At 36.0% G+C, this 27,579-nt stretch overlaps 1 protein-coding gene across 1 annotated transcript; it reads left to right on the top strand.

Annotated features, from left to right (window-relative positions):
- The first annotated feature begins 20,671 nt into the window (after window positions 1-20,671).
- Window positions 20,672-27,044, top strand: LOC100264631 (uridine/cytidine kinase UKL1, chloroplastic). The gene is given in 10 exon segments (XM_059734171.1): window positions 20,672-20,773; window positions 24,607-24,630; window positions 24,632-24,805; window positions 25,583-25,666; window positions 25,756-25,831; window positions 26,042-26,102; window positions 26,207-26,300; window positions 26,398-26,470; window positions 26,615-26,697; window positions 26,825-27,044. Coding segments are annotated over 10 exon segments (936 nt in total). The 3' UTR covers window positions 26,990-27,044.
- The last annotated feature ends 535 nt before the right edge of the window (window positions 27,045-27,579 follow it).

Genomic DNA, 27,579 nt, shown 5'->3' with positions numbered 1-27,579 from the left:
TGTACTAGATCGGCTGAACTGCCTGGATCAACCAAGATACGTCTTACATCAAAATCTCCTATTTCTAGAGAGAGGATGAGGGCGTCGCGATGTGGCTGTAGCGTCCGGGTGGGATCTACTGGTGGGAAAATGATTGTCCCATCTATGGGGCGAGGGCCCTCTCCAGTAAGACCCGGCCGGATGGAATTAATGCGCTCGCGTATTGACGCGGCCCGCAGCAATTTCTGCCTTTTACGCCTGGAATCGTATTCCTCGTCAGACGGGCCCCCATTGATATAGTTTATCACAGCCTTGGGGGCGACTGGGGCCCTCGGGGCCTCAGAGTTATGATGCTGAGATACGTCCCTTCCTCCAGTATCTGAGCGGAGGTACTGTTTTAAATGTCCTGCTTTGATGAGCCTTTCAACTAGATACTGGAGGGATCGACACGTCTCTGTTGTATGACCATGGTCTTTGTGGAAGGCGCATTTCTTGCTGCGGTCTCTTATGGATGGGTCCGTTTCGAGGGGTCTAGGCCACCTGAAGTCGGACAACCCTTGGATCATTGGGAGAAGTTTTTCGTATGATACGGATAGGGGTGTGACGGGCGGCCTATTCGGACGACTCGGCCCGTCCTGTCTCCGGTCAACTGGTTTTGGACGGTCCGGAGGCTTGGCATGCCTGTCCGCGTTATCTCTAGAAGCCCGTCCGGCAACCAAAACTTGTTGAGTGGCTGCACGCACGTCATCTTCGAGCATTGAATATTTGTTAGCACGTCTGAACAAATCGTCCATCGTTGTGGGAGGCTTTTTTGCCAGTGATTCAAAAAATGGAGTGCCTGGACAAATGCTTCTCTTGAAGATTTGTAGGACAGCATCCATGCTGCAAACCTCTATTTGGAGTACGGCTTGGCCAAATCGTTTCACAAATTCCCTCAAGGATTCGTTGTCTCTCATTTTTATGTTCTGGAGGGTGCTGATATTCTGCTTGTGTCGAGCAGAGCACAAGTACTGTCCCACGAATGCTTCAGAGAGGTCCCTGAAATTGTCAATAGAGTTAGGAGGTAGGCGATGAAACCATGAGAGGGCCTGCCCTTGAAGGCTGGCAGGGAATACTTTGCATAATAATGCATCGTTGCCAATATCGAGCGTCATAAGCTGTCGATAGTGCATGATGTGATCGAAGGGATCGTTGGTCCCATCGTATGTGGAAAACTTTGGTACGAGGAATCCTCTTGGGGGCTCGTAATGGGTGATATGAGAGCAAAAGGGCGTGGAGAGCATGTCATCCAGCCTTTTGCTGATGGAGCCAATGGGTGGCTCGTTTGGGAGGTTTCTCCCAGCTGGTCGTTCCGCTAGGTGTGAATGAACGTTCCGCATCGCTAGGGTGACCATGGGGTCACGATGCGGAGGTACGTTCTGCACCATGGGAGCGATCATAGGATCGGGGCGTGGCGCCCGGGTTGTGGCTGCTGGTGGCCTTGATCTCCCAGGCTCTTGTGGGCCTAGTCTTGCGCGCATAGAACTTGACAACTGTGATTTTCTATCACGCTGTCTTTTTGCTGAGAAATGAGTGGAATCTGAGCTTTCCTCACGGGGAGCTCGAGGCATGGGTGTGCGTGGCTCATGGGGCCTTGCGTTGTACGTTCCTGGGATAGCTCCTGTTGACCCAGGATATATTGATTCTGGCTCTGGCTTTGAGTTTGCCACCTGGCCTTTTGAGCGCTGACGACGAGGAGGTCCTGATGTTGAGGCTTGAATGCGTAACACAGCGTTTTCTTCCCTTAACCTCTCCGTCTCCTGGAGGAGAGCTTTTAGCTGTTTTTCGCTTGCCAACTGTCTTTTTTCGATGGCTTGACGCCATTCGTGATTATCTTCTTCCTCTCTACCAGATGATCGACTTTGGGAAGGTGTGGCCATCTTTGCCAGTGACTGAATCAAAATAAAAAGTAAAAGTTTCCCACAGACGGCGCCAATGTTGTCGCCTCGCGTATCCGATGGTCCACGTTGCTGCTATATGGATGGACACGTGATTCTCAACACACAAGGGGTTCTTGATTCAGTGGTTGCACCTGCAAAAGGCATCCGGACAGGGTGTCCGGACGCACCCTCCGATGGTTTTATTAGCCATGGTGAGAAAGAGATATATAAATCAGTTGGCCTTTTTCTAGGTATCAAGAGGTTACCAGGAGATCCCTTTTCTTCTTCGTGCGAAGGTATATATATCCAGCTTCAGGGGTACTGTTCCTCTCATTAATGGTGAGGAGATCTTTTCTGTTGTGATGATGACAATAGGTGTTAGTAGGAGCACTATCATCCTATGAATGGCTGTCAGAGACTATGGTAGGTGATGCGGCCGTCAGAGATCGTGGGAAGCGATTATGCAGAATGATCGTGGGAAGTGACTTGCTGTCACTTCCTCTTGTCTTCTCATTCTGCAGGTGATGGGATGTGGGCCATGGCTGCTTGTTGTGATTGCGTGTAAGACTCGCTTTACTTTAATTGACCATCCAGAAGATTTATATCCGGATGGCTCATGCTGACTATCCGGATGTGTTGTGGAGACTATCCGGATGTGTACGCTCTGCCAGCGTCGTTTGCTCTTCCTTGGATAGGAGAAGATGAAACGTCGTTTGCCTTTCCTTGAGGCGGTCCGGATAGGATGTCTACACCATGCATATCCTTAGGGGAATCCGGATAATGATGGTCCGGCTGATAACACGTGCCACGCGTCACTATGAGCTGCGTGCCACGTGTTTCCCAAGGGGAGGGGTCCCTACACACGGGTGTTCCCATCTTTCCCGCAGCGGAGGTGGCCACTGCCCAAATCACCCATGAACTTGATTTGGTGCACCACCGCCAGCCAAGTACTTGATAATCCAAGTTTTATGTATGTTCTTTTCCTAGTCTATTTTTTGAGTTAAAAATAGTAAGGAGATATATGTAAGTATGCATGTAGCCCTCCCAATCCCCTTCTCCCTTGTCCAAATTACCATGCTTTGATGAAGTTATGATATTAATTTGGAAATCTAATCTTCCATGTTTTGTAGGCCTAAAAAATACATATTTTTTTACCAAAACATCCCAAGGGGCATTTATATGAAAGATAAGTATTTTTATGGGCTTACAAAATATGGAGAATTAGACTTTTGAATCGAAGATTGTTTCATAACTCTTAATCAAATAACCCTTTGAGTGCTTGAAACTTGTTGCATTTGAGGACAAAAATGGAAGGAGCTTTTTTATTACTTTAGAAAGGAGTTAGGAACTTAGGAAGCACAAATTTTTATTTAATAGCAAGTGAAGAAAAGAAGATGGTCTTTTTTAATTGGGGTGCGTAGGGCGGCTGAATCCATGGGGGCCAGCTTGCTACTGCACTCTCTTTTTAATACTCTTTATTTCGCCTATAAATTGCACTCATTCTTCTTCTTCTTCTTACTCTTCACCTTCAGCGTCACCACACTACTTCTCTCATTATTCTTCATCATTTCTTCACTTATAATCAGTTCTGCCTCATATACATTAATTCACCTGCTCTATTATTATTATTCATTACTTCTTCATATCTTTCTCTCTCTCCTTACTACAACTAGATTCTTGTTTGTATACCATGTCCCTTCCGGGAAAAGCAAGAGTTGTCTTTTTTTTGGTTTTGATCTTCCCCATCATACCTTTTGTATCTTCAAGGCCTTTGAATGGTGTGGAGCCAATTGCAAGGACCCCTGTTCATGCAATATGGGTTCGTCATGTGAAAGCTCCTGTGCCACCCTCTGCACATTCTCTTTGCACCTGTCTCCCTCGCAGCGGAGGTGGCCACTGCCCAAATCTTCCATGATCACTCTCTATCTGCTTTGGTGCAGCACCATCGATTTGAAGTACTTGATAATGCAAGTTCTATGTTCTTTTCCTAGTTTTATTCTTACTTTAAAAATAGTAGTGGTTAATTATCTATGTAACCCTCCTAGACCCCTTCTCCCTCATCCCAATTATCATATTCTTCGATGAAGTTGTGGTGTGATCCCTCTTGTACTTTCAAGCCTTACAAATTGGTGTTTAAGCAGGTGATTTAGAACTAGTTTTCTATTTTTTAAAAATAAAAAACTTATTTTTAAAATTTTAATATTATTGGATTGTTTTCTAGTTTTTTTTTTTAAAAAAAAACAAAATGAAATAAAGTTTTATTTTTTATCAAACAAAGAGAAGTTGCTTTCATCAATTTTTAAAAACAAAAAGAAAATATAAATAAATTAAAAAATATAAAAAAATAAGTTAAATTAAATATGATATCTTTTTTCTTCTCTTTTCACAATTTGATATATATACTCTTTGATCACGGGTGCTCTTTTCATGAATTTTCTTTGACTTCTCTAAAATTTTTCATGAAATAATTAATTTTCAAATGAAACTATACTTGATACATAAAATTTATTGATTTATAAAAATGATCGGAAACTAAACATAAATTTAATTAATACTAAAAGTTATGAAATTCAACAATGTTAAAAAGTTATACCCAAAATTTATTTCTAATGTTTTAATTCATTTCTTCTTTGCATATAACACATTTTTACAAATTTTTTCACCAGATAAATAAACTCCAAGTTAAATAATAATTTAGGTGTTGGATTCATCGAGCTTAGAATTCAAATAATGATTCAATTAATACTAAAAATTTATATACAAATATTGGTTTAAAATAACTCAATTATTTCTCTTTTCAAAATTCATTTTAAATAAAATATTATTAACAATTATTATTATTCATTTTTATTAAAATAAATCAGCCGTGCTTTTATGAGAATGTTAACATTCATATTTGTATACCATATACTAAAATAGTATATTTTTTATTAAAAAAATGTAATTTATTATTTTATTATAAAATTTCATATTTTAATAAAAAAAAAAGTATTTATTTTTCAATTTATTTATAATTTATAATTACAAAAATATTTTCATTTTTAATAAAATTTGAATTGAATTTAATTAAGATTATATAAACTAAAATTAAAATGTTTTTACAAAATCAAAATACTAGTTTTGTAGCACATGCAAGGCACGTGGACAAGATAGGTAATAAAGTTGATGTTATATTTATATTTTAATTATTTAATATAACATCATGAAAGCGCATTGACAAAAAAGATTCTGGGTATAATCAAAAGGTTGAGTTGGAATTAGGGTTAGTAAAAAATGCTGGAGAAGATTCCAAGTGTAATCAAAAGGTAGAGTTGGGATTAGGGTTAGTTACAAGGGGCGCAAGTGGTGTGGGCAAAGGACAGGTGTTTGCTATTAAAGTAGGAAGGGATGAAATTACAAAAATATCATTCTTAATGGGTCAACGTAAATAATGTTTCGAGATTGTGTTGTGGCAAATTGGCAAATATTTAGAGAAGATAAGGATGAAAAAGGTTTTAAAAAAAAAGCTACCACAAAACCATATTCTAGCTTTTTATGGTATAAAGATTTAAAAAATAAGCAAACGGAGACGAATCAGCCTTTACTTTTTATTTGTTTATTCCCTAAGGATGTGAGAAAAAAGAGCTACTAAGATTGCGATGCATGCAGCATGGTCAATAACGGCGACACCATTTCCTTTTCATACACATTCTATATAATAATTGTGCTGACAAAGAGGGTGGTGCACTTTGTTCCTTTACAATCAGAGGAGAGTCTTGATGGACTGTCCGACGCGTGTATATTTTGATTTTAGGTAGTGGACCTTTAGATATATAATATATATGATTTAATGGCCCAAACCAAATCCAAGGGATTTGGCTCTTGCCATAACAGTAACCCTTTCAACCGTTGTAATCTCTCCTATAAAAACGCACTTACTCTTTTGTTGTTATTCATTACTTTCCCTTAAAAAAACACAGTTAGGTTATGTTTGGTTCCCGATAAAATACTAAGAAAAGAAAAAAAATGCAAAAGAAAATAATTTTTTCATGTTTGATTGTCTTATGAAAAATATAAAAGAAAATTAAATATAATTAAAACTAATTAAAAATTTATATGTTTTTAAATTATTTAATCTTTATATTGATGAGTTGAAATAAATAAAATGAATTTGAAGTAATAAAAAAAATAATTTATCAACTTTTAATCTATTATTTTTTATTTTCCTTTACTTTTTCTTTCTTTCTATTTTTCTTTTGTATTTTCTTTCCTTACATTTTCCTTCAAATTTTTTGAAACCAAACATAACCTTACTCTTTTGTTGTTATTCGTTACTACCTATAAAAATGCACTTACTCTTTTGTTGTTATTCATTACTTCTTCATTCCTCTCTCCTTACTACACGTAGATGTTCTTTGCATGTAGAGCATGTCCCTTTCAGGAATAGCAGAAGTTGTCTTCTTTTTGGTTTTGATCTTCCCATCATACCCCTGTTCATGAAATAAGGGTTCGCCATGAGAGAGCTCCTGTGCCGCCGTCTTCACATTCTCCTTGCACCCATCTCTCCCGCAGCGGAGGTGGCCACTGCCCAAATCACCCATGAACTCTCTGTCTGCTTAATTTGGTGCACCACCAACCAAGCACTTGATAATGCAAGTTGTATGTACGTTCTTTTCCGTTTGGTTTTTAGGTTAAAAATAGTAGTGGGATGCATGCAAAAGTATGCATGTAGCCCTCCTAATCCCCTTCTCCCTTGTCCAAATTACCATGCTTTGATGAAGTTCTGATGTGATCCCATATGGGTTCAAGCCCTTAGAATATTTTATATATTAATTGTATTGTTACCATTTTAATTAGTTTTTATTTAGAATTCTAATTATGAATTAATTGATTAAAAGGATAAAATGATCCCAATTTAAAAATCTAATCGCCTAAATAATACATATTTTTGCAGCAGCGTTTTCTGTTGATACACTTCGTTACCCACGAGCTGAAATTCTCTTTCATGTATGCTTGAGGCAGCAAAGCTTGTCCTTGAACATGGCCTCATGCTCAAGCATTGTCATGCTTTAGTACATCCTTATCATACCCCGTATATGCATCTGCAATGGCCCTTGGCATGCTCCCATTGTAATACCGCCCATTTGTCAATGTCTCGTCTCCATGATAAAGGGGTCAGCTACCATGCCCACGGTGAAAAATTCATAGACTGCAGTACCCCATTTTACATGATTGCCTCACTAGTGTCCAGAGCATCAAGTAGAAATTTACTCATCCTCATCTGTATTCCTCCATTGCATCCTTAGGCGTTTCAATGTGACCCGCATGGCTTACAGATATCCAGGAATACCAAAATTTCAATGCAGTACCGTGGCCAACATTTGGAACCAATAGATTGGAGCACAGTTGCCATCACAGAAATCCTCCATTAAGTTCATTTCCCCCCATAACCTCACTCCTCCAGTCCCAGCAACTTGGCCATTGATGATATCATCCCACCTTCAACAGGAAACAGAGAAGAATAAAAACATAAAAAACAGAGTATGAACCCTCTATTTCATGGATCGTCAAGGAGCTAGGACCAGGTGGAATCCACAGGAAACAAGAGCATGAATTTTATATATCAAGTTCAGGGAAGGAGCAATGTATCAGATATTTACAAGAGAAAATAAAGCCAAAACAGAGCATGCATGTAGAGAGTTAGATCCAGCAAAGCAAACGAGTAGCCCTTGATGTCCACACCAATCAACAAATCAATGCTCAGAAAAGTAGCTGAAAATGAGGGACAAGAAGCTCACAGTAGTTGGAAAGCTCCCCTCAAGCAAAGAGTTGCTTGGCTTCAAGTTCTACTTTCCTTCCCACGAATCAGCAAGATCTCCCCATCTTCTGCTGGCTCTCTCAGCTTACTCTAAATCTTCTGCTCACTCTCTCAAAAATGTCTTTCTCAGCTTACTCTCCCCCTCTCAGAAATGGCCCCCCTTTCTTCTAAAAAATCTCCCATTTCCCTCCTGTTCAGCTCTCTTTTCTCAAGCTCCTAAAACTTTTCTTGCTGCCCCCTCTCACTCCCCCACCATACTCAGCTCTTTTCCCCTCCCTCAGCTCTCTCGTTTTCCTACTGTTCTTGCTTGTCCTCCTCCCCCCCCCCCCCCCCCCAAGCCTCTCCCCAACGGTCTCTGAATCCTCTCCTTACGTGCCACCGGTTGGTTCCCCCCTCGTAAAAGTCCCTACACCACTCTCTAAAAGTTCTCCCTAAAGGTCAAAAATCCCCCTCTGTTGGAGGATATTCTTTGCCACGTGTCACCCGGACCCAGGAGAACATCCTCTCCACAGCTCCTTAACCCCAGCTGGCCTAAAAAGAAAAGCCCTCTTACTTGCCAAAATGAGGGGTCAGGTATTTATAATTTATGTAAAAAATAAGCATTTTTCAGGCTTACAAAATATGAAAAATTAGACTTCTAAATAGAAGATTATTTCATACATTTTAATGAAATAACCCTTATTTAAAGCTCATAAATATTAAAGACTAATTGATTGAATGTTTTGAGTGTTTGAAAACCTTATCGCTGAATATTTCTTGTTGCATTTGAAGGACAAAAATGGAAGGGGCTTTCGTTTTTTATTAGAAAGAAAGTTAGGGAGCCCAAATTTTTATTTAATAGCCAAGTGAAGAAAAGTCTAGGTCTTTTTTTAAGTTTTTAAATGGGTGCGGGAGTAGGCTGGATCCATAGTGCCCACCTTGCTACTGCATCTCCCTTTTTAACTCTTTTTATATCACATTCACCTATAAGTACCACTCATTCTTCTTCACTTATGATCAGTTATCCCTCCTATACATTAATTCACCGGCTCTCTTATCATTATTCATTGCTTCTTAATATCTCTCGCCTTACTACAACTAGATTCTTGTATGTATACCATGTCCATTCTAGGAAAAGCAAAAGTCATCTTCTTGTTGGTTTTCATCTTCCCCATCATACCTTTTGTATCTTCAAGGCCTTTGAATGGTGTGGAGCCAATTGCAAGGACCCCTGTTCATGCAACATGGGTTCGTCATGAGAGAGCTCCTGTGCCACCCTCTGAACAATCTCCTTGCACCCATATCCCTCGCAGCGAAGGTGGCCACTGTCCAAATTCTCCATGATCACTCTCTATCTGCTATGGTGCAGCACCAGCAATTTGAAGTACTTGATAATGCAAGCTCTATGTTCCTTTCTTAGTTTGATTTTTACTGTAAAAATAGTAGTGGTTAATTATCTATGTAACCCTCGTAATCCCCTTCTCCGATCCGTCTTGTAGTTTAATTTCAAGCCCTTGTATGATATGTATTGTTACCATTTTAATTAGTCTTTAGAATTAACTCCAATTATCTTTAAAGCTCGTAAGTGATATCAAAGACTAATTAATTAGATGTTTTGAGTGCTTGCAAGGCCTTATCTCATTTAGTGGAAAAAACTGTTTGAAAAAAGTTTAAGAAAAGAAAAATGTCCCTTTTTATCACTTGAAAGGCCTTATGAATTCTATATTCAAAATAAACATCAGTGATGAGAATACAAATATATGAAAGATAATAGAAACAAGTGAGATAAACACAGAGGATATGATAAAAAATAAGTTTTAATGGCCGTGAGTTAGACATGTGACCACTAATTATTATAAATTAGCAATAACTTTTCCAAATGCTCCATTTGTTACAACTTTAGTTCCTAATGAGTATCTCTATGCAATTAATTCTATTAATTCATTAAAGAAGGATACAACAATTAGGAATATATTAATTTCATAATTCCCGATTTCACAAGTGAATGATAGAGATATTATTAGACTCATGCCTGACAACCAATCAAGAAAAAAGATTTTATATTATGACCACCTATCAACCAATGCATTGACAGTCTTAGGATTGAAGAAGCATGGATTTGAGTTAATTAAGTCATAGTAGTTTTGATGAACCGGTCATGATCAAGGCATTTTTATGAAATACTTTTGTTTTTTTCAACTTGCATAAGAAAAGATAGACAAATGAGCCCTTATCGTTTAGTTGTTTATTCCTTGAGCTACTAAGATTGTGATGCATGATCAATAACAACGATCCCAATTCCTCCTTACCTCTTTCATACATAATCTATATAATAACTGTGCTGAGTGGGAAGTTGGGTGCACCTTGTTCCTTTACAACCTATGGCGGAGAAGAGAGAATTGATGGACTGTCCGACGTGTACATGTTCAAATGCATTCTTTTTCTCTATATGAACGTCCATTCGATGACCATTTAGTTAGATGACCTTCAAGAAAAGAGAGTATTTTTATATTGTCTCCTGTTAGATTCGGATCATTCGTTCTGGTTTCAGTCTTATTCCTGATTGTGGGCACCACTGTCAGAAGAATCCGAAATTTGTTGCTATTGGACAAAACAAAACCAAAGTTGGTTTTTCCTTGGTTCTTGTTATAACATCCTTTTAACCATTTTAATTTCTCCTACAAAAATACACCTACTCTTATTCATTACTTCTCCATCTCTCGCCTTACTACATGTAGATTTTCTTTGCATGTATACCATGCATGGTTCAAAGTCGCGGTATCGGTCATTGACTCGGAGGGTCCCGAGGCGTATCGGTTTGGTATCGGACGATAAGTAAAATAAGCTAATTAGAAAATTCAAAAAATTATAAAAATATTATGTAAATCATCAGAAAAATATATACAATTAAATAAACTCAAAAAATTAATAAAATAAAATTGTATTACATTTAACATTATTTAAATAGTTATAAAAGTATTTGCTCAAAGTTATTTATAATAATGCTAATAAAAATAAATATATCGGTCTTGAAATCAACTTGAAGTCAACTATAATCAATATGATCTTTAGAGGTAAGATCTATAGACGGGGGTGCATAAATAAATTTTTTTTTATCAATTTAGACTAATACATCAACATAATTATTATTTTAAGCAATTACTTAAATTATTAACCTCCTTCCGAGGTAATATTAATACATTATTCTTATATGATTCTTTAAACAAATTTTAATTTAATTTTTTTATATATAATTAATTTTAATTATATTTGACTTTTTTATATATATATTTTTATAAAAAATCATGCATGAAAATTTTATTTTTCTTAATATATTTTTGAAGAAATCATTTTTTTTCCATAAGCTTAAAACACCAAATTTTTATTTATTTATTTTTTTATACAGAAATACATGGACCACAGGCTTTTATGAATTGAACTTGGGTTGGGCCTAATCTGGTGGGCTGAACCCGTAAAAATATGTCATGGTGCTGAGCCACATAGGATCAAAGACCTATCTTCTCCTATCTTCCCTCCACTGAAAGCAAAGAGTGCGATCTGTAGAGAGTGAAACCGCCATGGCCATCTCTCTCTTCTCCTATCTTGCCCTCCACCGTGGACGCTCACGACGTTGGTTCTGCCGGTGGTGCCATCAAATCCTATTTTCTTCACTGCACAAAGCTCTTCTCTGCTCCCAAACTCGGAATGAGGGTTGTTTAGCCAGCGTTCAGTCACCGTTGCGGCACCAGCAGCGCACCAAAGATGAAAAATCTTCACTCCTGATTTCTCTAAAAATGTTGATTCTTGTTGTGATGGGTTTCAGAATCTGTTGATTTTTTTTTTTTCCGAGTCGACTGAGTTAACTCGGAATATCGGTCGAGTCATCCGAGTCCAACCGATTCAAAGCCGAGTTTAGGTATAAAATGTATCTGGTATCGGACTCGTCGCGGTCGGCGTCGAGGCGGATACGACTCGGCCGAGTCGTACCGGACTCGGCCGATATTTTGAACCCTGCAGGAGCTCTCTCATGACGAACCCATATTGCATGAACAGGGGTCCTGGCAATTGGCTCCACACCATTCAAAGGCCTTGAAGATACAAAAGGTATGATGGGAAAGATCAAAACCAACAAGAAGACAACTCTTGCTTTTCCCGGAAGGGACATGGTATCAAGGTTCAAAATATCGGCCGAGTCCGGTACGACTCGGCCGAGTCGTATCCGCCTCGACGTCGACCGCGACGAGTCCGATACCAGATACATTTTATACCTAAACTCTGCTTTGAATCGGTTGGACTCTGATGACTCGACCGATATTCCGAGTTAACTCGGTCGACTAGGAAAAAAAAAAAAAATCAACAGATTCTGAAACCCATCACAACAAGAATCAACATTTTTAGAGAAATCAGGAGTGAAGATTTTTCATCTTTGGTGCGCTGTTGGTGCCGCAACGGTGACTGAACGCTGGCTAAACAACCCTCATTCCGAGTTTGGGAGCAGAGAAGAGCTTTGTGCAGTGAAGAAAATAGGATTTGATGGCACCACCGGCAGAACCAACGTCGTGAGCGTCCACGGTGGAGGGCAAGATAGGAGAAGAGAGAGATGGCCATGGCGGTTTCACTCTCTGTAGATCGCACTCTCTGCTTTCAGTGGAGGGAAGATAGGAGAAGATAGGTCTTTGATCCTATGTGGGTCAGCACCATGACATATTTTTATGGGTTCAACCCACCAGATTAGGCCCAACCCAAGTTCAATTCATAAAAGCCTATGGTCCATGTATTTCTGTATAAAAAAATAAAAAAAATAAAAATTTGGTGTTTTAAGCTTATGGAAAAAAAATGATTTCTTCAAAAATATATTAAGAAAAATAAAATTTTCATGCATGATTTTTTATAAAAATATATATAAAAAAAAATCAAATATAATTAAAATTAATTATATATAAAAAAATTAAATTAAAATTTGTTTAAAGAATCATATAAGAATAATGTATTAATATTACCTCGGAAGGAGGTTAATAATTTAAGTTATTGCTTAAAATAATAATTATGTTGATGTATTAGTCTAAATTGATAAAAAAAAAAATTATTTATGCACCCCCGTCTATAGATCTTACCTCTAAAGATCATATTGATTATAGTTGACTTCAAGTTGATTTCGTGACCGATGTATTTATTTTTATTAGTATTATTATAAATAACTTTGAGCAAATACTTTTATAACTATTTAAATAATGTTAAATGTAATACAATTTTATTTTATTAATTTTTAAAATAAAATTTTTTGAGTTTATTTAATTGTATATATTTTTCTGATGATTTACATAATATTTTTATAATTTTTTGAATTTTCTAATTAGCTTATTTTACGTATCGTCCAATACCAAACCGATACATCGAGATCGATACGCCTCGGGACCCTCCGAGTCAATGACCGATACCGCGACTTTGAACCATGAGCTCCTGTGCCACCCTCTACATATTCTACTTGCACCCATATCGCTCGCAGCGGAGGTGACCACTGCCCAAATCCTCCATGATCACTCTCTATCTGTTTTGGTGCAGCACCAGCAGTTTGAAGTACTTGATAATAACCCCCTTCTCCCTCATCCCAATTACCTTATGCTTTAGATGAAGTTGTGGTGTGATCCCTCTCGTAGTTTCAAGCCCTTAGTATTATATGCATTGTTACCATTTTAATTAGTCTTTATAATTAATTCCAATTATCTTTAAAGCTCATAACTAATATTAAATACTAATTGATTAAATGTTTTAAGTGCTTGAAAGGCCTTATGTCATTTACTAGAAAAAAAGCTAGGTAAAGAAAATGAAAGTTTTTTTTTTCTTTGTTCTTTGCAATAATTGATGGATAATAAATAGATAGTTAATTTATGTTTAAAACTACATATTGGAAGAGAGTCAAGCGATTAAAAAAAAAAATGGTAAATTGTTTTTTTATATTTTAAATTTCATATTTTCCATAATTTGAACATTCAAAATTATTATTATATATAAATTTTACATTCAAAATAAACATCACTTAATAGAATACAAATATATGAAACATAATAGAAACAAGTGAGATGAACATAGAGGATACGAAACGAAAAAAGATAAGTTTTTATATATACGAGTTAGATAATATATACGAGTTAGTAATTTTCCTAAATTCTCAATTTGTTATGACTTTAATTCATGATGAGTATCTCTATGCATTTAATCCCATTAATTTCATAAATAAAAATATACAACAATTAGGAATATATTAATTTCATAAATCTCGATTTCACAATTTTCCTAGATTCTAAATTCTAAACCAAAACAAAGGTGTCATTCAATGCCACATTACCTATCACCCACCTAGGGATGGCAACAGGGCAGGTTCAGGACGGGTCGCCCCGATCCCAACCCCGCCCCGTTTATTTGAAATAATTCTCATCCCCATCCCATTTAAAAAATAAAACGAGACGGAACGGGGCAGACGGATATGATAAATTCCCATACCCGTCTTGTTTAATTTTTTTTTTAAATTACTTTTAAATTTTTTAATTATATTAAAATAAATATATTTTATAAATAATTAAATTATTATATTTTTTATAACTTATTTTATTAAAAATATTTTATTATTATCTATATATTAAAAATAATAAAATAAAAATTAATTTAATTTAATTTTAAAATTTAAATTAAATTAAATTTTATATATAATCGGGGCGGGGCGGGGTAGGGCATTACCCGAACCCGTCCCGAGTTTTAAAAAAAATTCCTAAACCCGTTTATTAAAATTAAACCCCGTCACATTAAGGGCGGAGCAGGACGGATACCTGAAAAGACCCATCCCATTGTCATCCCTACACCTACCCACCCACCAAAACCAATCAAGAAAAAAGAGTTTAGATTATGGCCACCTATCAACCAATGCACTAACGACACTAAGATTGAAGAAGCATGGATTTGAGATAAGTAAGAGTAGTTTTGGTGAATTGGCTGGTATAATCAAGGCATTTCACAAACTCAACGGAATTAAATGAATTTTTTACCGATTTACCACGAAGTCAATGGACCTTATCGATTGGTTGAGTTGTACTAGACTTGACCATAACTTTGAACCTTAGCTCACCTTCACCCTTAGATAGCATTAGAAGCATCCTAAAGGGAACAATAACTCTCCAAGTTGATAAGATATTAACTTAAAAATAAGAGAGAAAATAAGAAGAATTCAACGTAGGAGAAACTAATCTTTAATTTCTTTGTCAAATTTGCCTTCTTGTCTCATTGTACCTTTTCCAATGAGAATATATCAATTAGGTTATACCCTTTCCTATGAGAATATATCAATTAGATTGTCCTTGTTCTTTGTTCATTTCCTCAATTGTTTGTCTTGCCTCTTGGAGTTGATCGATAGCAAGTAGGAATTTGTAAATAAAAAAAAAAAGAGAAGTTAGAAAACAAAGAAGAAACGATAGAAGAGAAAAAAAAATGATGCTTTGTAGAGTTCACTGCTTTAAACCAAATTCTAGTTTAATTCTTTTTTGTTAAATAACATTGTCTTTAATGGGAATTTGGCTTCTCAAATATAAAAAAAAATTGAGATTATTTAATCGCAAAAATCGAGTGGATCTTGGTAGGAGTGGTAATTTCAATAACATGATTATATTCGACTGAAAAATGTATTAAATTTGAACTGTGTTGATAAATCATATCAAACTTTGTCATCCTTATTCTCAGGTTGACTATCACACATCACATGCAAAAACCCGAGAAATTAAAACTATAGCAGCTCAACTATTGCCAAGGATATATTTGTAGGAATCAACAACTAATAAAGTTGATTGTATGTGTATTAGTCAATAATCGATACAAAGTACTCACCTGGGTTTCAAGTAATTTACACTTCTCTCTTTCTTTCTCCAAATCATGCTACAAGGCCAGCACTATATAACCCTCCATTCTCTTTAATATGCATAAACAAAAAATAAAGGAAAAGGAAATTAAAGATAATGATTTATTAGAGCAAGTATGAAGATGAAACACAATACATCATGTCTCATGGGAAGAATAACCCACCTTTCTTTTAACTCACAATCCAAAGAGAGCTTTCATCTTTTCTAGGTCTTGTGGGCATATTTGATATCTTTTCTTACTTACAGGGTGAATCTCCATTTCCTTTTCCATGACCTTAGTCAACCGTTTCTGGAATTCTTTTCAATTCTCCCCTTCCCTGCTTATGATTTGAGTGTGAAACTTGTGGAGTCTTGGTACTTGAGACACCAACCTTCATTTTAGGTTGTGAGGATGTTTTTGGAAGATGATCGGGAGATGTTTTTACAAAATTAGCATATATGTTAGTAAGAGGTGGCAAGATGACTTGGAAGTTCTCTCAATATACAAAAATTTACAAATAGGAAAAAAACCTTTGGGATCCAACTAAATACCTCTAACAGATTCGTTGATAAATTTCTTGTTACACCGAGGAGTAATCAATTTTATGACAGTATGTAGTCCTAAATAAGATGGTGAATAGCAATTATTAACAATCAACCTTGAAAAGCCTGACATGAAAAGCTGTTAAAGTGACCAATTTAGCCCGAAGACTTGAGTGGTTAGATAATGGACCAATTTAGCTCTAACAACCACTCTCAAAAATCTTGTTAGACGTTAAGTACAACAAATGGGGAACAAACAAACAGTAACTTTGGAACCCAAGACCACCCCCAAAGGGCTCAATATCATGTTAAAAATTATCAATTTAACCAAGGTGGTCAAACTATTAGGTGATAGACCATATGTTGGAGAAATTTCAGGTATGAAGCTACAAGTATAATGAAGAAAAACTGTAGATATGACAGAGAGAAGCTAATAAATTTTATTCCATTTGAGATGAGATATTTATACAAGAAAAATAACAAATTCTTCCCATCTTTCCTACATATTTATATAGGTTGTTACACCTGTTTTTGAAATTTAAAACAAACGAAGTCATAACAAACTTGAGCTAATCTTCAACAAAGACTAAGTCTTCAAGGCTTGGAATCTAGAATGCCAACAACTAAACACTCCTCCTTGGCATCCGGATGACAAACACCTATCTTCTGCTTAAGAGCTTCAAACCTTTCCATTGGTAAAGCCTTTGTGAATATATCTGCGAGTTGATTTTCAGAGGAACAATGAACAAGTAACATTTCATTGGATTGTTGAACTTCTCTGATAAAATGATACTTGATCTTAATATGCCTTGTTCAACCATGAAACACAGGATTTTTCGAAATTGATACACAGAAATGTTGTCACATATAATGTTGGTTGCTTCAACTTGCTCTTGCCCCAAGTCTTTCAGTATTTTTCTTAACCATAAAGCTTGATTTACAGCAGATGCAGTAGCAATGTATTTTGCCTCTACTGTGGATTCTTGTTTCTTTGAGCTCCAAGTGAAAAAACCTGAGCCTAGGGAGAATAAGTACCTTGAAGTACTTCTTTAATCATCAACACAACCTCCCCGATCGCTGTCGGAGTAGCCTAGCAGCTTCAAACCACCTTCTGCAGATTTTGAAAATTGAACTCCAAGAGCAACAGTTCCATTGATGTACCTTAATACTCTTTTAGCTGCCAAAAAATGTTTCTCACTTGGTAAGTGCATGAACCTGGAAAGCACACTAACAATAAACAATATGTCAGGTCTACTAGCTGTTAGGTATAAAAGGCTACCAATTAAGCTTCTATATAAGCCTTCATCTATTTTCTCGGAGTCGTCATCCTTGCTTAACTTCTCCCTGGTTGTCATAGGAGTAGACACAGGCTTGCAATCTTGAATTTTAAATTTTTTCAGCATATCCATAGCATACTTCTGTTGGCATATGAAAATTCCTGAACATGACTGCATCACTTCCATTCCCAAGAAGTACTTCATGACTCCAAGATCGGTCGTTTCAAAGACTTTGTTCATCTCATCCTTGAAGCTTTGAATTAACCCGGGTTGATTTCCTGTTACGAGCATGTCGTCTACATAAAAAGAGACTATTAAAAGTTGGACATCATCAGTTTTTACATATAAGGTTGCTTCACTCTGACTTCTAACAAAACTAAGTTTAGTCAGATGCTTGTCCATGGTTTCATACCAAGCCCTGGGGGCTTGTTTCAAGTCATACAATACCTTCCTTAGAAAGTACACATAGTCCTCTTTGCCTGGAGCCACAACCCCATTTGGTTGCTCTACATATATCTTTTCATCAACAAATCCATTTAAGAAAGCAGATTTAACATATAACTAATGAATATATGCCAAGAATTTTGAGCAGCAAGTACAAAAAGTAGCTTAATAGTGTCATACCTTGCCACAGGAGCAAAAGTCTCCTGATAATCAACACCATCCTGTTGAGCATATCCTTTCACCACTAGCCTAGCTTTGTGCTTGCATATTGAACCATCAGGATTGAGTTTTGTTTTGAAAACCCATTTCACTCTGACCACCTTGTGATTTTTGGGTCTCTCCACAAGCTTCCAGGTTTCATTCTTGTTAATCATCTTCATTTTTTCTTGCATTTTTCTCCTTCATGCTTTAGAATCTTTGGCTTCTACATAACTTGTTGGTTCAGTTATTGCAGAACTGGACCTTTGATAGATGTCCTCCAAGCTTCTTATGCCCCTCACTGGAAAATCATCTACTAATTCAGAAGTTTCAAAATCTTCATGATTATTGAAGCCAACATCAGATTGTGCATTTTTTTTATTTTGCCAATCCCAAGTTGTCATTTCATCAACTTTTACATTCCTGGTCAAGACAACTTCATTAGTTTGCAAACAGAATATTTTATAGCCCTTAGTTGATGTCTCATAGCCAATGAGAATGCCCTTTTGAGCTCTGTTGTCCAACTTGCTTCTTTTAGGTTCTGGTACATGATAATAACACATGCTTCCAAATATTTTAAGATGATTAACAGAGGGCTTGACACCGTACCATGCTTCATATGGTGTTTTGTTCTTCAAGGATTTTGTAGGCAATCTGTTCAGCAAATATACAGAGGTGTTAACTGCCTTTGCCCAAAAATTACTTAGCATTTTTTTTTTCTCAAATAGAAGACACCTGGCCATCTCCATTACGGTTCGATTATTCCTCTCCAAGACACCATTTTGTTGTGGAGTGTATGGAGTTGTTAGTTGACATTCGATGCCTGCAGTGCTACAAAACTCAAAAAATTGACTGGAGGTATATTCCGTACCATTGTCAAACCTTAAGATTTTAATGCTCAAGTTGCTTTGATTTTCTACAAGGGCTTTGAATTGTTTGAAAACAAAGAAAACTTCATTCTTTAGTTTGATAAAATATACCCAACACATTCTGGTATAGTCATCTATAAAGAAAATAAAGTATTTGTTACCATTCAAAGAAGTTGTTTTCATGGGACCACAAACATCGGTGTGTATGAGTTGAAGCTTTTCGGTGGCTCTTCATGCTTGATTATTTTTGAATGACAACCTTGCTTGTTTGCCTTGTTGACAAATCTCACATATTTGAGCTTCATCAGATACGTTTGGCATGTTTTCCACCAGCTCAAGTTTTTTTAGCTCCACTAAGCTCCTTTGGTTATAGTGTCCAAACCGTTTATGCCATAGGTCTGAAACACTTTGAGTAACTCCAACATATGCATATTCAACAGCATTCTCCCAATTGATGGCGAAATTCTTGCTTTTCATCTTCACATAAAGCAATTTCTCTTCATATGGATCAAAGATGATGCACTAGTTGTCTTTGAATTGCAGGGAATATTGCTTTTCAAGCATTTGACCTACATTCAATAGATTTTGACTAATATCAGGTACAAATAACACATCAGAGATGAGCTTGATACCTGAATTTGTTTTGACAACAACCGCGTCCTTTCCCTTGACATCCACGTATCCACCATTGCCAACTTTCACCATAGAGTTGTAGGTTTTGTCAAGGTCCTTGAATATTGTAGCATTGTGACACATGTGGTGTGTGCATCCATTATCAATGAACCAAGCATTATAAGAGTCTTGACTTGAGAAACATGATACTACAAAGAGTTTCTCCTCCTGCAAATCTACATCAACAACTTGTGCTTGTTGAGATTGAGGGCCTTTATTTTTATATTTGCAAACTTTGGTAACATGCCCAAGTTGTTTGCAATTGCTGCACATTGCGTCTGGCCTCCACCAACAATATTTTTCTAGATGCGTAGTCTTCTTGTAATGTGAGCAAGTTGGATATTTCTTATGTTGGGGCCCTTCTTTGCTACTCTTCTCTCTGCTTTTACTTTTCTTCTTACTGAACTGGTTTTTGTCTTTATTAGATTGTAGGGTCTGCATTTGAAAAGCACCTTCTGTGACGCTCTCTTCCCTCAAAGCTCTTCTTTGCTCTTGTGTTTGGAGTGCATTCATTAGTTCAGCAAGTGAAATTTGTGAAAGGTCCCTAGATTCTTCAAGAGATGAAATCTTGGACTCAAACCTCTCAGGAAGTGTCACAAGAACCTTCTCCACGATTCTTACATCAGGAAATTCTTCACCAAGCGACCTGATTTTGTTGACAATCAAAGCAATTCTGTTAGAATACTTGGTGGTAGTTTCATCTTCTTGCATGGTTAGAGACTCGAAGTCCATTTTCAAATTCAGCATTTGCATTTGTTTGGTTATATCACTTCCTTGATACTCCAATTTAAGCTTGTCCAAGGCTTCTTTGGTTGTCCTACAATTCAAAATTCTATGAAATACCGAGTCAGCAACTGAATTTTAGATTAAAGTCTTAGCTTTAAACTTTTTGGTCTTTTCATCAGTATGAGCTTTGATTTGTGCTAAGGTAGGATTCGCCGGAAGTGGAGCTATTGGTTTGTCTTCAGCTACAACTTCCCAAAGATCAAATGCTTCCAAGTACGCTTGCATCTTTACGGACCAAATTTGATATTTTTCTCCCACAAAGATTTGAGGAGCTAACAAAGAGATGTTGTTGGTTGCCATTTTCTAGTGTGGTTTCAAATGGGTTATGAAGTGCACTTTCTTGGTTTTGTCTCGAAACACAAGTCCTGTAAGACCAATTGTGGCTCTGATACCACTTGTTGGAGAAATTACAGGTATGAAGCTGCAGGTATAATGAAGAAAAGCTGCAAATATGACAGAGAGAAGCTAATAAATTTTATTCCATTTGAGATGAGATATTTATACAAGAAAAATAACAAATTCTTCCTATCTTTCCTGCATATTTATTTAGGCTGTTACACCTATTTTTGAAATTTAAAACAAACAAAGTCATAACAAACTTGAGCTAATCTTCAGCAAAGACTAAGTCTTCAAGGCTTGGAATCTGGAATGCCAACAACTGAACACCATCACTGTTTACGAAGCCTTTTAATACTTAATTTGGTTAATAGCCTTAATAGAGATGAGAAGAACAAACCCATATGTCTTTTGCAATTTTTTCAATCATGTCTTAAGCCTTGAAAGAACTACTGTATGCTCAAACTCCTACTTGTCATGAGTTGGTTCTACAAAAATACCCTCCCATACACCTACATTGGAAATGAAATACATCAAAAGTTGAACTCAAGTTAGTTGGTTAATATACACTAAGGATTCCCAAAGTAGAAACAAGACCTATTACTCCCCAGCCATCACTCCCTACAGCATTCCAAAACCTCCAAAAGGGCTGTCAAAACAACAATACTTTGATCAATGATGTTTTTAATGGAATTCCATCACAATGAGGAATATCAATGGCTCCTCAAAACCTTAATTTCACTTATGCAACTATAGAAAAAAAAACCATGCAAATATTTATTATATATTACTACAAATGGGTAAGAATTTTTTCCAATATGAGGTACATAAAAAATAAAAATTGATTTTGTCTTTCACAAAGAACATTCAGCATTGTGGGGCAAAAAAATTTAGAAAACAGTGATGCTAGATTTTGTATTTAGTAATCTCAAAGAATTTTAAATTTTAAATTTTAAAGGAAAATCTTTCTAAGATCCTCAAGTTCCCATTTTTTTTTTTTAAAGTAGAATATGAAAATTTTCCAAATCTTTTTAAAACTCTTAAGTTTTCTAAGTAGTGTTTTTTTTTTTTTTTGGGTAAAATATGATTTCTAAATTGATTCCAAGCTCACTAAGAAATGTAAAAGGTCAAGAGAGATTGGTGTTTCACTTTCCAAAGGAAAGACTATTATGATTGGTGGCAAACATGCATGAAGAATCCTAGGATGGTATAACAAGAATTGGTAGAATTTTATTTGAATTTAAGGAACTTGAGAATTTTATTCTTTTACAAAATAGTTTATAGAGAGTGGTATAAGTAACTTACCACTAGCTTCTTGATTACACAATTATTTCAAAAAATATCAATTTATTTCACAATATTGGAAAATCCTTGAGGGGTTCAACCCAATATGATTTTATGCTAGCTTGGGCAACCCCTTTTGCCAATTAAAATTTGAACTCCCATAGGCTTTTTCTTTTTTTTTCTTTTTTTCTTTTTTTCCAATTAATGTATTATAAACTTTTTTTTTTTTTTGTAACCATTTTGACCCAACTCGATCCGAATTTTGATCTAACTAACATATATAATCTATCCAACTCACTCAACCCCAACCTAACCCACACATCTTTCTATAACTTGAGTCTAACTTGATTTTAATCCAAGCTTGGGAAAAAAAATGTTTGAGTTGAGCTCAGGTTAGAGCTCGTTTGTTAGTGATTCTAGAAAACGTTTTTAATCTTTCTAACACTTAAAATTTTTATTATTTAAATGTTAGAAATACTAAAAACGTTTTCCAAAATTACTTTCAAACGTACTTTAAATGATTTTTCAACACTACAAGTGATTTTTCAGATTTTTAAAAGTATTTCATGAATTTTGCCAAACACCTAACTTTTTTTCAAAAACATTTTTTAAACTAAAAACGTTTCTTATAATCACTACCAAATGGACTCTTAAACAATTAGCCAGAAAATTGGGTTAGGTTAAGCTTTAAACAAATGTGATTTATTTTTTGGTTGAGCTTGGTTTGACTAGCAACCCAACCCAAGCTACCCAAGTTGTACCATTACTTAGAAGTTAGTATTTGTCTTGCATAAAATTGAATCTTCAGATCCTATCCTAGTGGCCAAGAATAAACTTGATGAACGCTTTGAAGATCTTAGTTGGTTATTACATCTATTGATGAGTTTACATAGTTCTAATAAAAAGTTTCCTATTCTACATTATCAATTCATTCATATAGGTCAATAAAAAAAGTAAGGATGTGAAACATTGCTTGGAATTTTGATTCACCTTAGAAAGTCACTAAAACTTGAGGTTAAGTTTTTTTTGTCCAAGTCGAAGGAATTAATGAAGATGATCTCCAAGATCTACTCAAGAAATGATTAAAAGAAAAAATGAAAAAGGAAAAAGAAAAACTAGATTAATATATTAACAAAATTTGAAATTTTAGGTAACACAATTAGTTAATAATTAGTATTTGAATTTTATTTAGAATACAAGAGGTTTTAGAATTCTCCTTAAAAGAAAATCTAAACTTTACATTTTCTAAAATAATCTTTTATAAACAAGTTTTTATTTTGAGTCCTTGAATTTAGAAGATTTCTTTATTGTAAATTTTATTATAATAAATTTCTATAAAGTAAGTTTTTAATTGTAAAAGGAAAGTTTTTATAAATTTTTAAATATTTTTATAAAATTTAATGGTTTTAGAAAATGAATAACAATTGTTTTTAATCATGACATACGTTAGGTTTGCTCTTTCGCAAAAAGAAGTGTTGATCATCCAAAATGGAATATGAAAATGTAACACTAAGATTTTCAGACATGTAGTCAACCAAAATGGAAAATAATGAAAAGGAAAAAAGGAAGAGGAAGAAAAAGCATAGATTTACCTTGAGGTGATATGCTGAGTTTCCTGCCATATTTTTCATTCAGGTGTAATTTTCAGACTACGTTAATATTGCTCTTTTAATTTGATTCAACTTAGAATTCTCATCGTTCTTCATTTCATCGAGGTATTTGTGGGGACCTCCCCCACGTGTCAGTCCACATGATGGTCCACGTGGTGCTCCTCTCAATATTGTCTGGTTGGTCGCCACAGTATCCAAAGCTTCCCATCCGAGCCATATAGGCTAGCAGCCAGCAACACTAGACTTCCTAAGATGGCAACATTCTTTGGATAGGTTTCGACTCTCCCTTACTACATGTAATCATTCCCTCTTGACAAAAGTATGGACGATGGGACCTTTCTTGATTTTGACATCTGTGTCAGAAGATTATCACACACTGTCCCATACCCCCAGTAGGTTGAAGCAACAGAAAAATGCATCATGACACACTATCTAACGACACCAGCTAGCCACCCTAAACTGCAATGATTGCCTTACCATCTGCAGGATAGCCATCATTACAGTAAAAGCCAAAGTGTCAACACAACACTACAATGATTCTCTCCTAAGCACTATAAAAGGCCCTCCCAAGCATAACCAGGTACGCAAGAAATGGCTAGCCCATTCACTCTCCTCTTTAAAGGTTAATACCCACTTGTGTCTAACTTAAGCTTCGGAGGGGCTTGCTTGGACATCCTATCCGGACATCCTTTGTATAGGGAAGAGGTTCACTTAGTCTGTTGTTACTAGGTAGAGGCTCTAAGTGGCACAGCACAAGGAGATTCTGACTCCAGTTGACCTCGTATCAAAAGTATTTGTGGAAACCATAGTCTGCAAGAGATATGGAAAATCCCATTTGCATTTCTACAATGATGTGGATCAATTTTCAAGAACTCTTTTTTCTTTTCCTTTTCTTTCATACGAGGCATGTGGCGATTGGGTTTAGAAAATTTCCTAAACTGTATAGTTGTTTGATGTCTTATGCCTATCCTTATTTCAATTACACGATATGGAATAACACTAGCTACTTTGTATTTCATTGAGTTTACAGTATGCGAAATTCGTCAAGCCTGCTAGCTTTTGATAATTTTATTCTTCCATCAAAGAAGTTTGCTGATGTTATCATACCACGGGGTGGTGAGAATCACGTTGCAATTGATTTGATTGTGCAACATATCCGCACAAAGCTTGGCCAGCATGATCTCTGCAAAATATATCCTAATGTGAATGTTATGCACTCTACATTCCAGGTATTCGTCATAATCTTCTTCTTATTCTTCACCTTTGCATAAAGTAAATGAACTCATGCTTCAGTAGTAGAGTGCAAATGGCGGCTCCATACAATCAATTGCTACCTGAAACCATATTTATCAGTTATCTAAGCCGTCCACTTAAGCATACCTAAGTGCGACCAGTAAAAGGAAACAAGCTTAATTCTGGGATAAGGTTAAAGACTTCATGAATATAAGAAGTTGTGTACACGGGTAGATATTACTCTGAAAGTTGGCTTCTCATGCATCAGCTGAACAGTCCAGATGCATGTGAAGATGGGTTGAAAAAAAAATCAAGGAAAATGATTAATGTTTGGATAAGATGAAAAAAAGATAAGGAGAAAAGATACCAAGGAAAAAAACGTAGATAACCCTTACTTTTCAGAGAGCAATTTTATAAGTTTTTCTTACATTTTTCTTTTCTTCTATTTCTCCTCCTATTTGCTTTCCCTCAAACTTTTCAAGAACCAAACATAGCTTAAATCACTTAACAATTTGCATTCCTATTATCTTCTTTTCAACTATTGATATAAGCATATCATGATTTCTGTTTTATCTATATCGTTATATAAAGAGAATTAGATTTCTCTTGTTCGTGTCAACATTAAACTTTCAACTTTTTCTTTTCTGAAAAAACTCTGCATCGATCATTGTCAGAGGTATAAATGCTTTAATAATGAATTCCACAGAGGGGGTGAAGGAAGAGGAAAGAGGTGTTTATTGTTCTTCTCTCTAATGTTTAGTCCTATCTTGCAGATAAGGGGTATGCATACTCTGATTCGTGACAAAGAAATATCGAAACATGATTTTGTTTTTTATTCAGACCGGCTGATACGCCTGGTACATTCTGGCTTCAAGCTTATTATCCATAAGATAAGTGGATCTGTATCTCTTTGTTTCTAAAATCACTTGAACCATTGACTTTTCAGGTTGTGAAGCATGGCCTTGGCTACTTGCCATTCCTCGAGAAGCAAGAAGTCACTCCAACAGGATATAAGGAAAAATGTCACACACAATTCTTACTCATCATATAACTTGGGCACCAGGTCGGCCTTGCACTGGGCCTGCAACTCTGGAAGCATATGAAAAATTGTTTTTTCCTTATTTTTGTCCTAGAATGACTGCTAACCAGCTTCAGTAGTTTACATTAATGTCATATTGCTAACTATCAAATATCTGCCGTGAATCTTTGAACGTGTTGTTGTCCCACTCCAGGATCAGTATATACTGGAGTTGAATTTTGCAAGAAACTGTGTGGAGTATCCATTATCCGAAGGTGAGCCTGGAATGAGGTTTTCCGTTTTGGTCAGTTTTATTATTTTTCTGACACACAAGATATAATATATCTATTCATGCGTCAATTGATTTGTACTGTTGCAGTGGCGAAAGCATGGAAAATGCGTTGCGGGCATGTTGCAAAGGAATAAAAATAGGAAGAGTCTTCATTCACCGTGACGGTGATAATGGGAAACAGGTAGTATATTTACTAGAATTGATATGTAGATGTTATAGGGTTTTCCTATGTATGCAGTTCTTCTCACCATACATTTTCTGTCTCTGCCTCCAAGCAGCTTATATATGAGAAGCTTCCCAACGATATTTCAGAACGGCATGTCCTCCTCCTCGACCCAGTTTTTGCTACTGGTGGGTTTTTATTTATTTATTTATTTATTTTAATTATGTATTACTTGTCATTCATTTCTTAATACCCATTCTCTTGTAGGAAGTCACTCGTGTTCATTTTTTTTTGCTTACAAATTGATTCACCTTGGATGATGCCCCTTGCAGGCAACTCCGCAAACCAGGCAATCGAACTTCTTATAAAGAAGGGGGTTCCGGAATCCTCCATAATATTCCTTAATCTTATCTCTGTGAGTTTTAAATCCAATGCCTGTTCCTGATTGTTCTGTTAGTAAGAATGGAAAATCATTGTTCTCAATATATTTTCACTCTTTGGGAACCAAATACTGATAGTTGGTGTTTCCATGCTAATCGTAGGCTCCAGAGGGAATACAGTGCGTATGCAATAGGTTCCCATCTCTGAAAATTGTGACGTCGGAGATTGATGCTAAATTAAATGAGGAGTTTCGAGTCATACCAGGGTTGGGGGAGTTTGGTGACAGCTACTTTGGCACTGATGATTACTTTGTGCCAATTGAATAAGGAATGTAAGTGCGGTGAAGTTAGAAACTCACGGTCGATCCGCCCCATTTGGCCTACATGAAATGGGGAACCACCCATCTATTGAAATTGATGAATGATAGTTTTTTATTCATACTTTCTTTGTTCATGTACAGAGTATATATAGAGGGTAATCACCATTCTAAGAATGGGAAATGATGATACAAGGAAAAAATAATATAAGGAAATAACAACTAATATCTTAATATCTCAACTTTCCTAATATCTCAATATTCATAATATCTTAACTTTCCTAATATCTAAACATTCCAAATATCTCAACACTCCCCCTCAAGTTGGTGCATAGATGTCACACATGCCCAACTTGTCTAAAAATTTTGAGAATACTTGACTTGAGACAGCTTTGGTGAGGATATCGGCTAACCAATCTTGCTTTCCACCTTGGATCAACTAAGGCTTCCTGCACACTGTTAGGAATAACTACAGTAGATAATTGATTTACAAATGACTTATTTGATTAAGACCTTTGACAGTGAAGGCTTTTTGATTCAAAGTGAAAACTTGTAATTCATCACTTCCATCATAGAAGGCCTTTGATAATGCACTCCAAA

The sequence above is a fragment of the Vitis vinifera genome, chromosome 17 (genome assembly GCF_030704535.1).
Source record: "Vitis vinifera cultivar Pinot Noir 40024 chromosome 17, ASM3070453v1".
NCBI lineage: Eukaryota > Viridiplantae > Streptophyta > Magnoliopsida > Vitales > Vitaceae > Vitis > Vitis vinifera.
The sequence above is the reverse complement of the archived record's forward strand: the minus strand, read 5'-3'. Positions and strand labels throughout refer to the sequence as shown.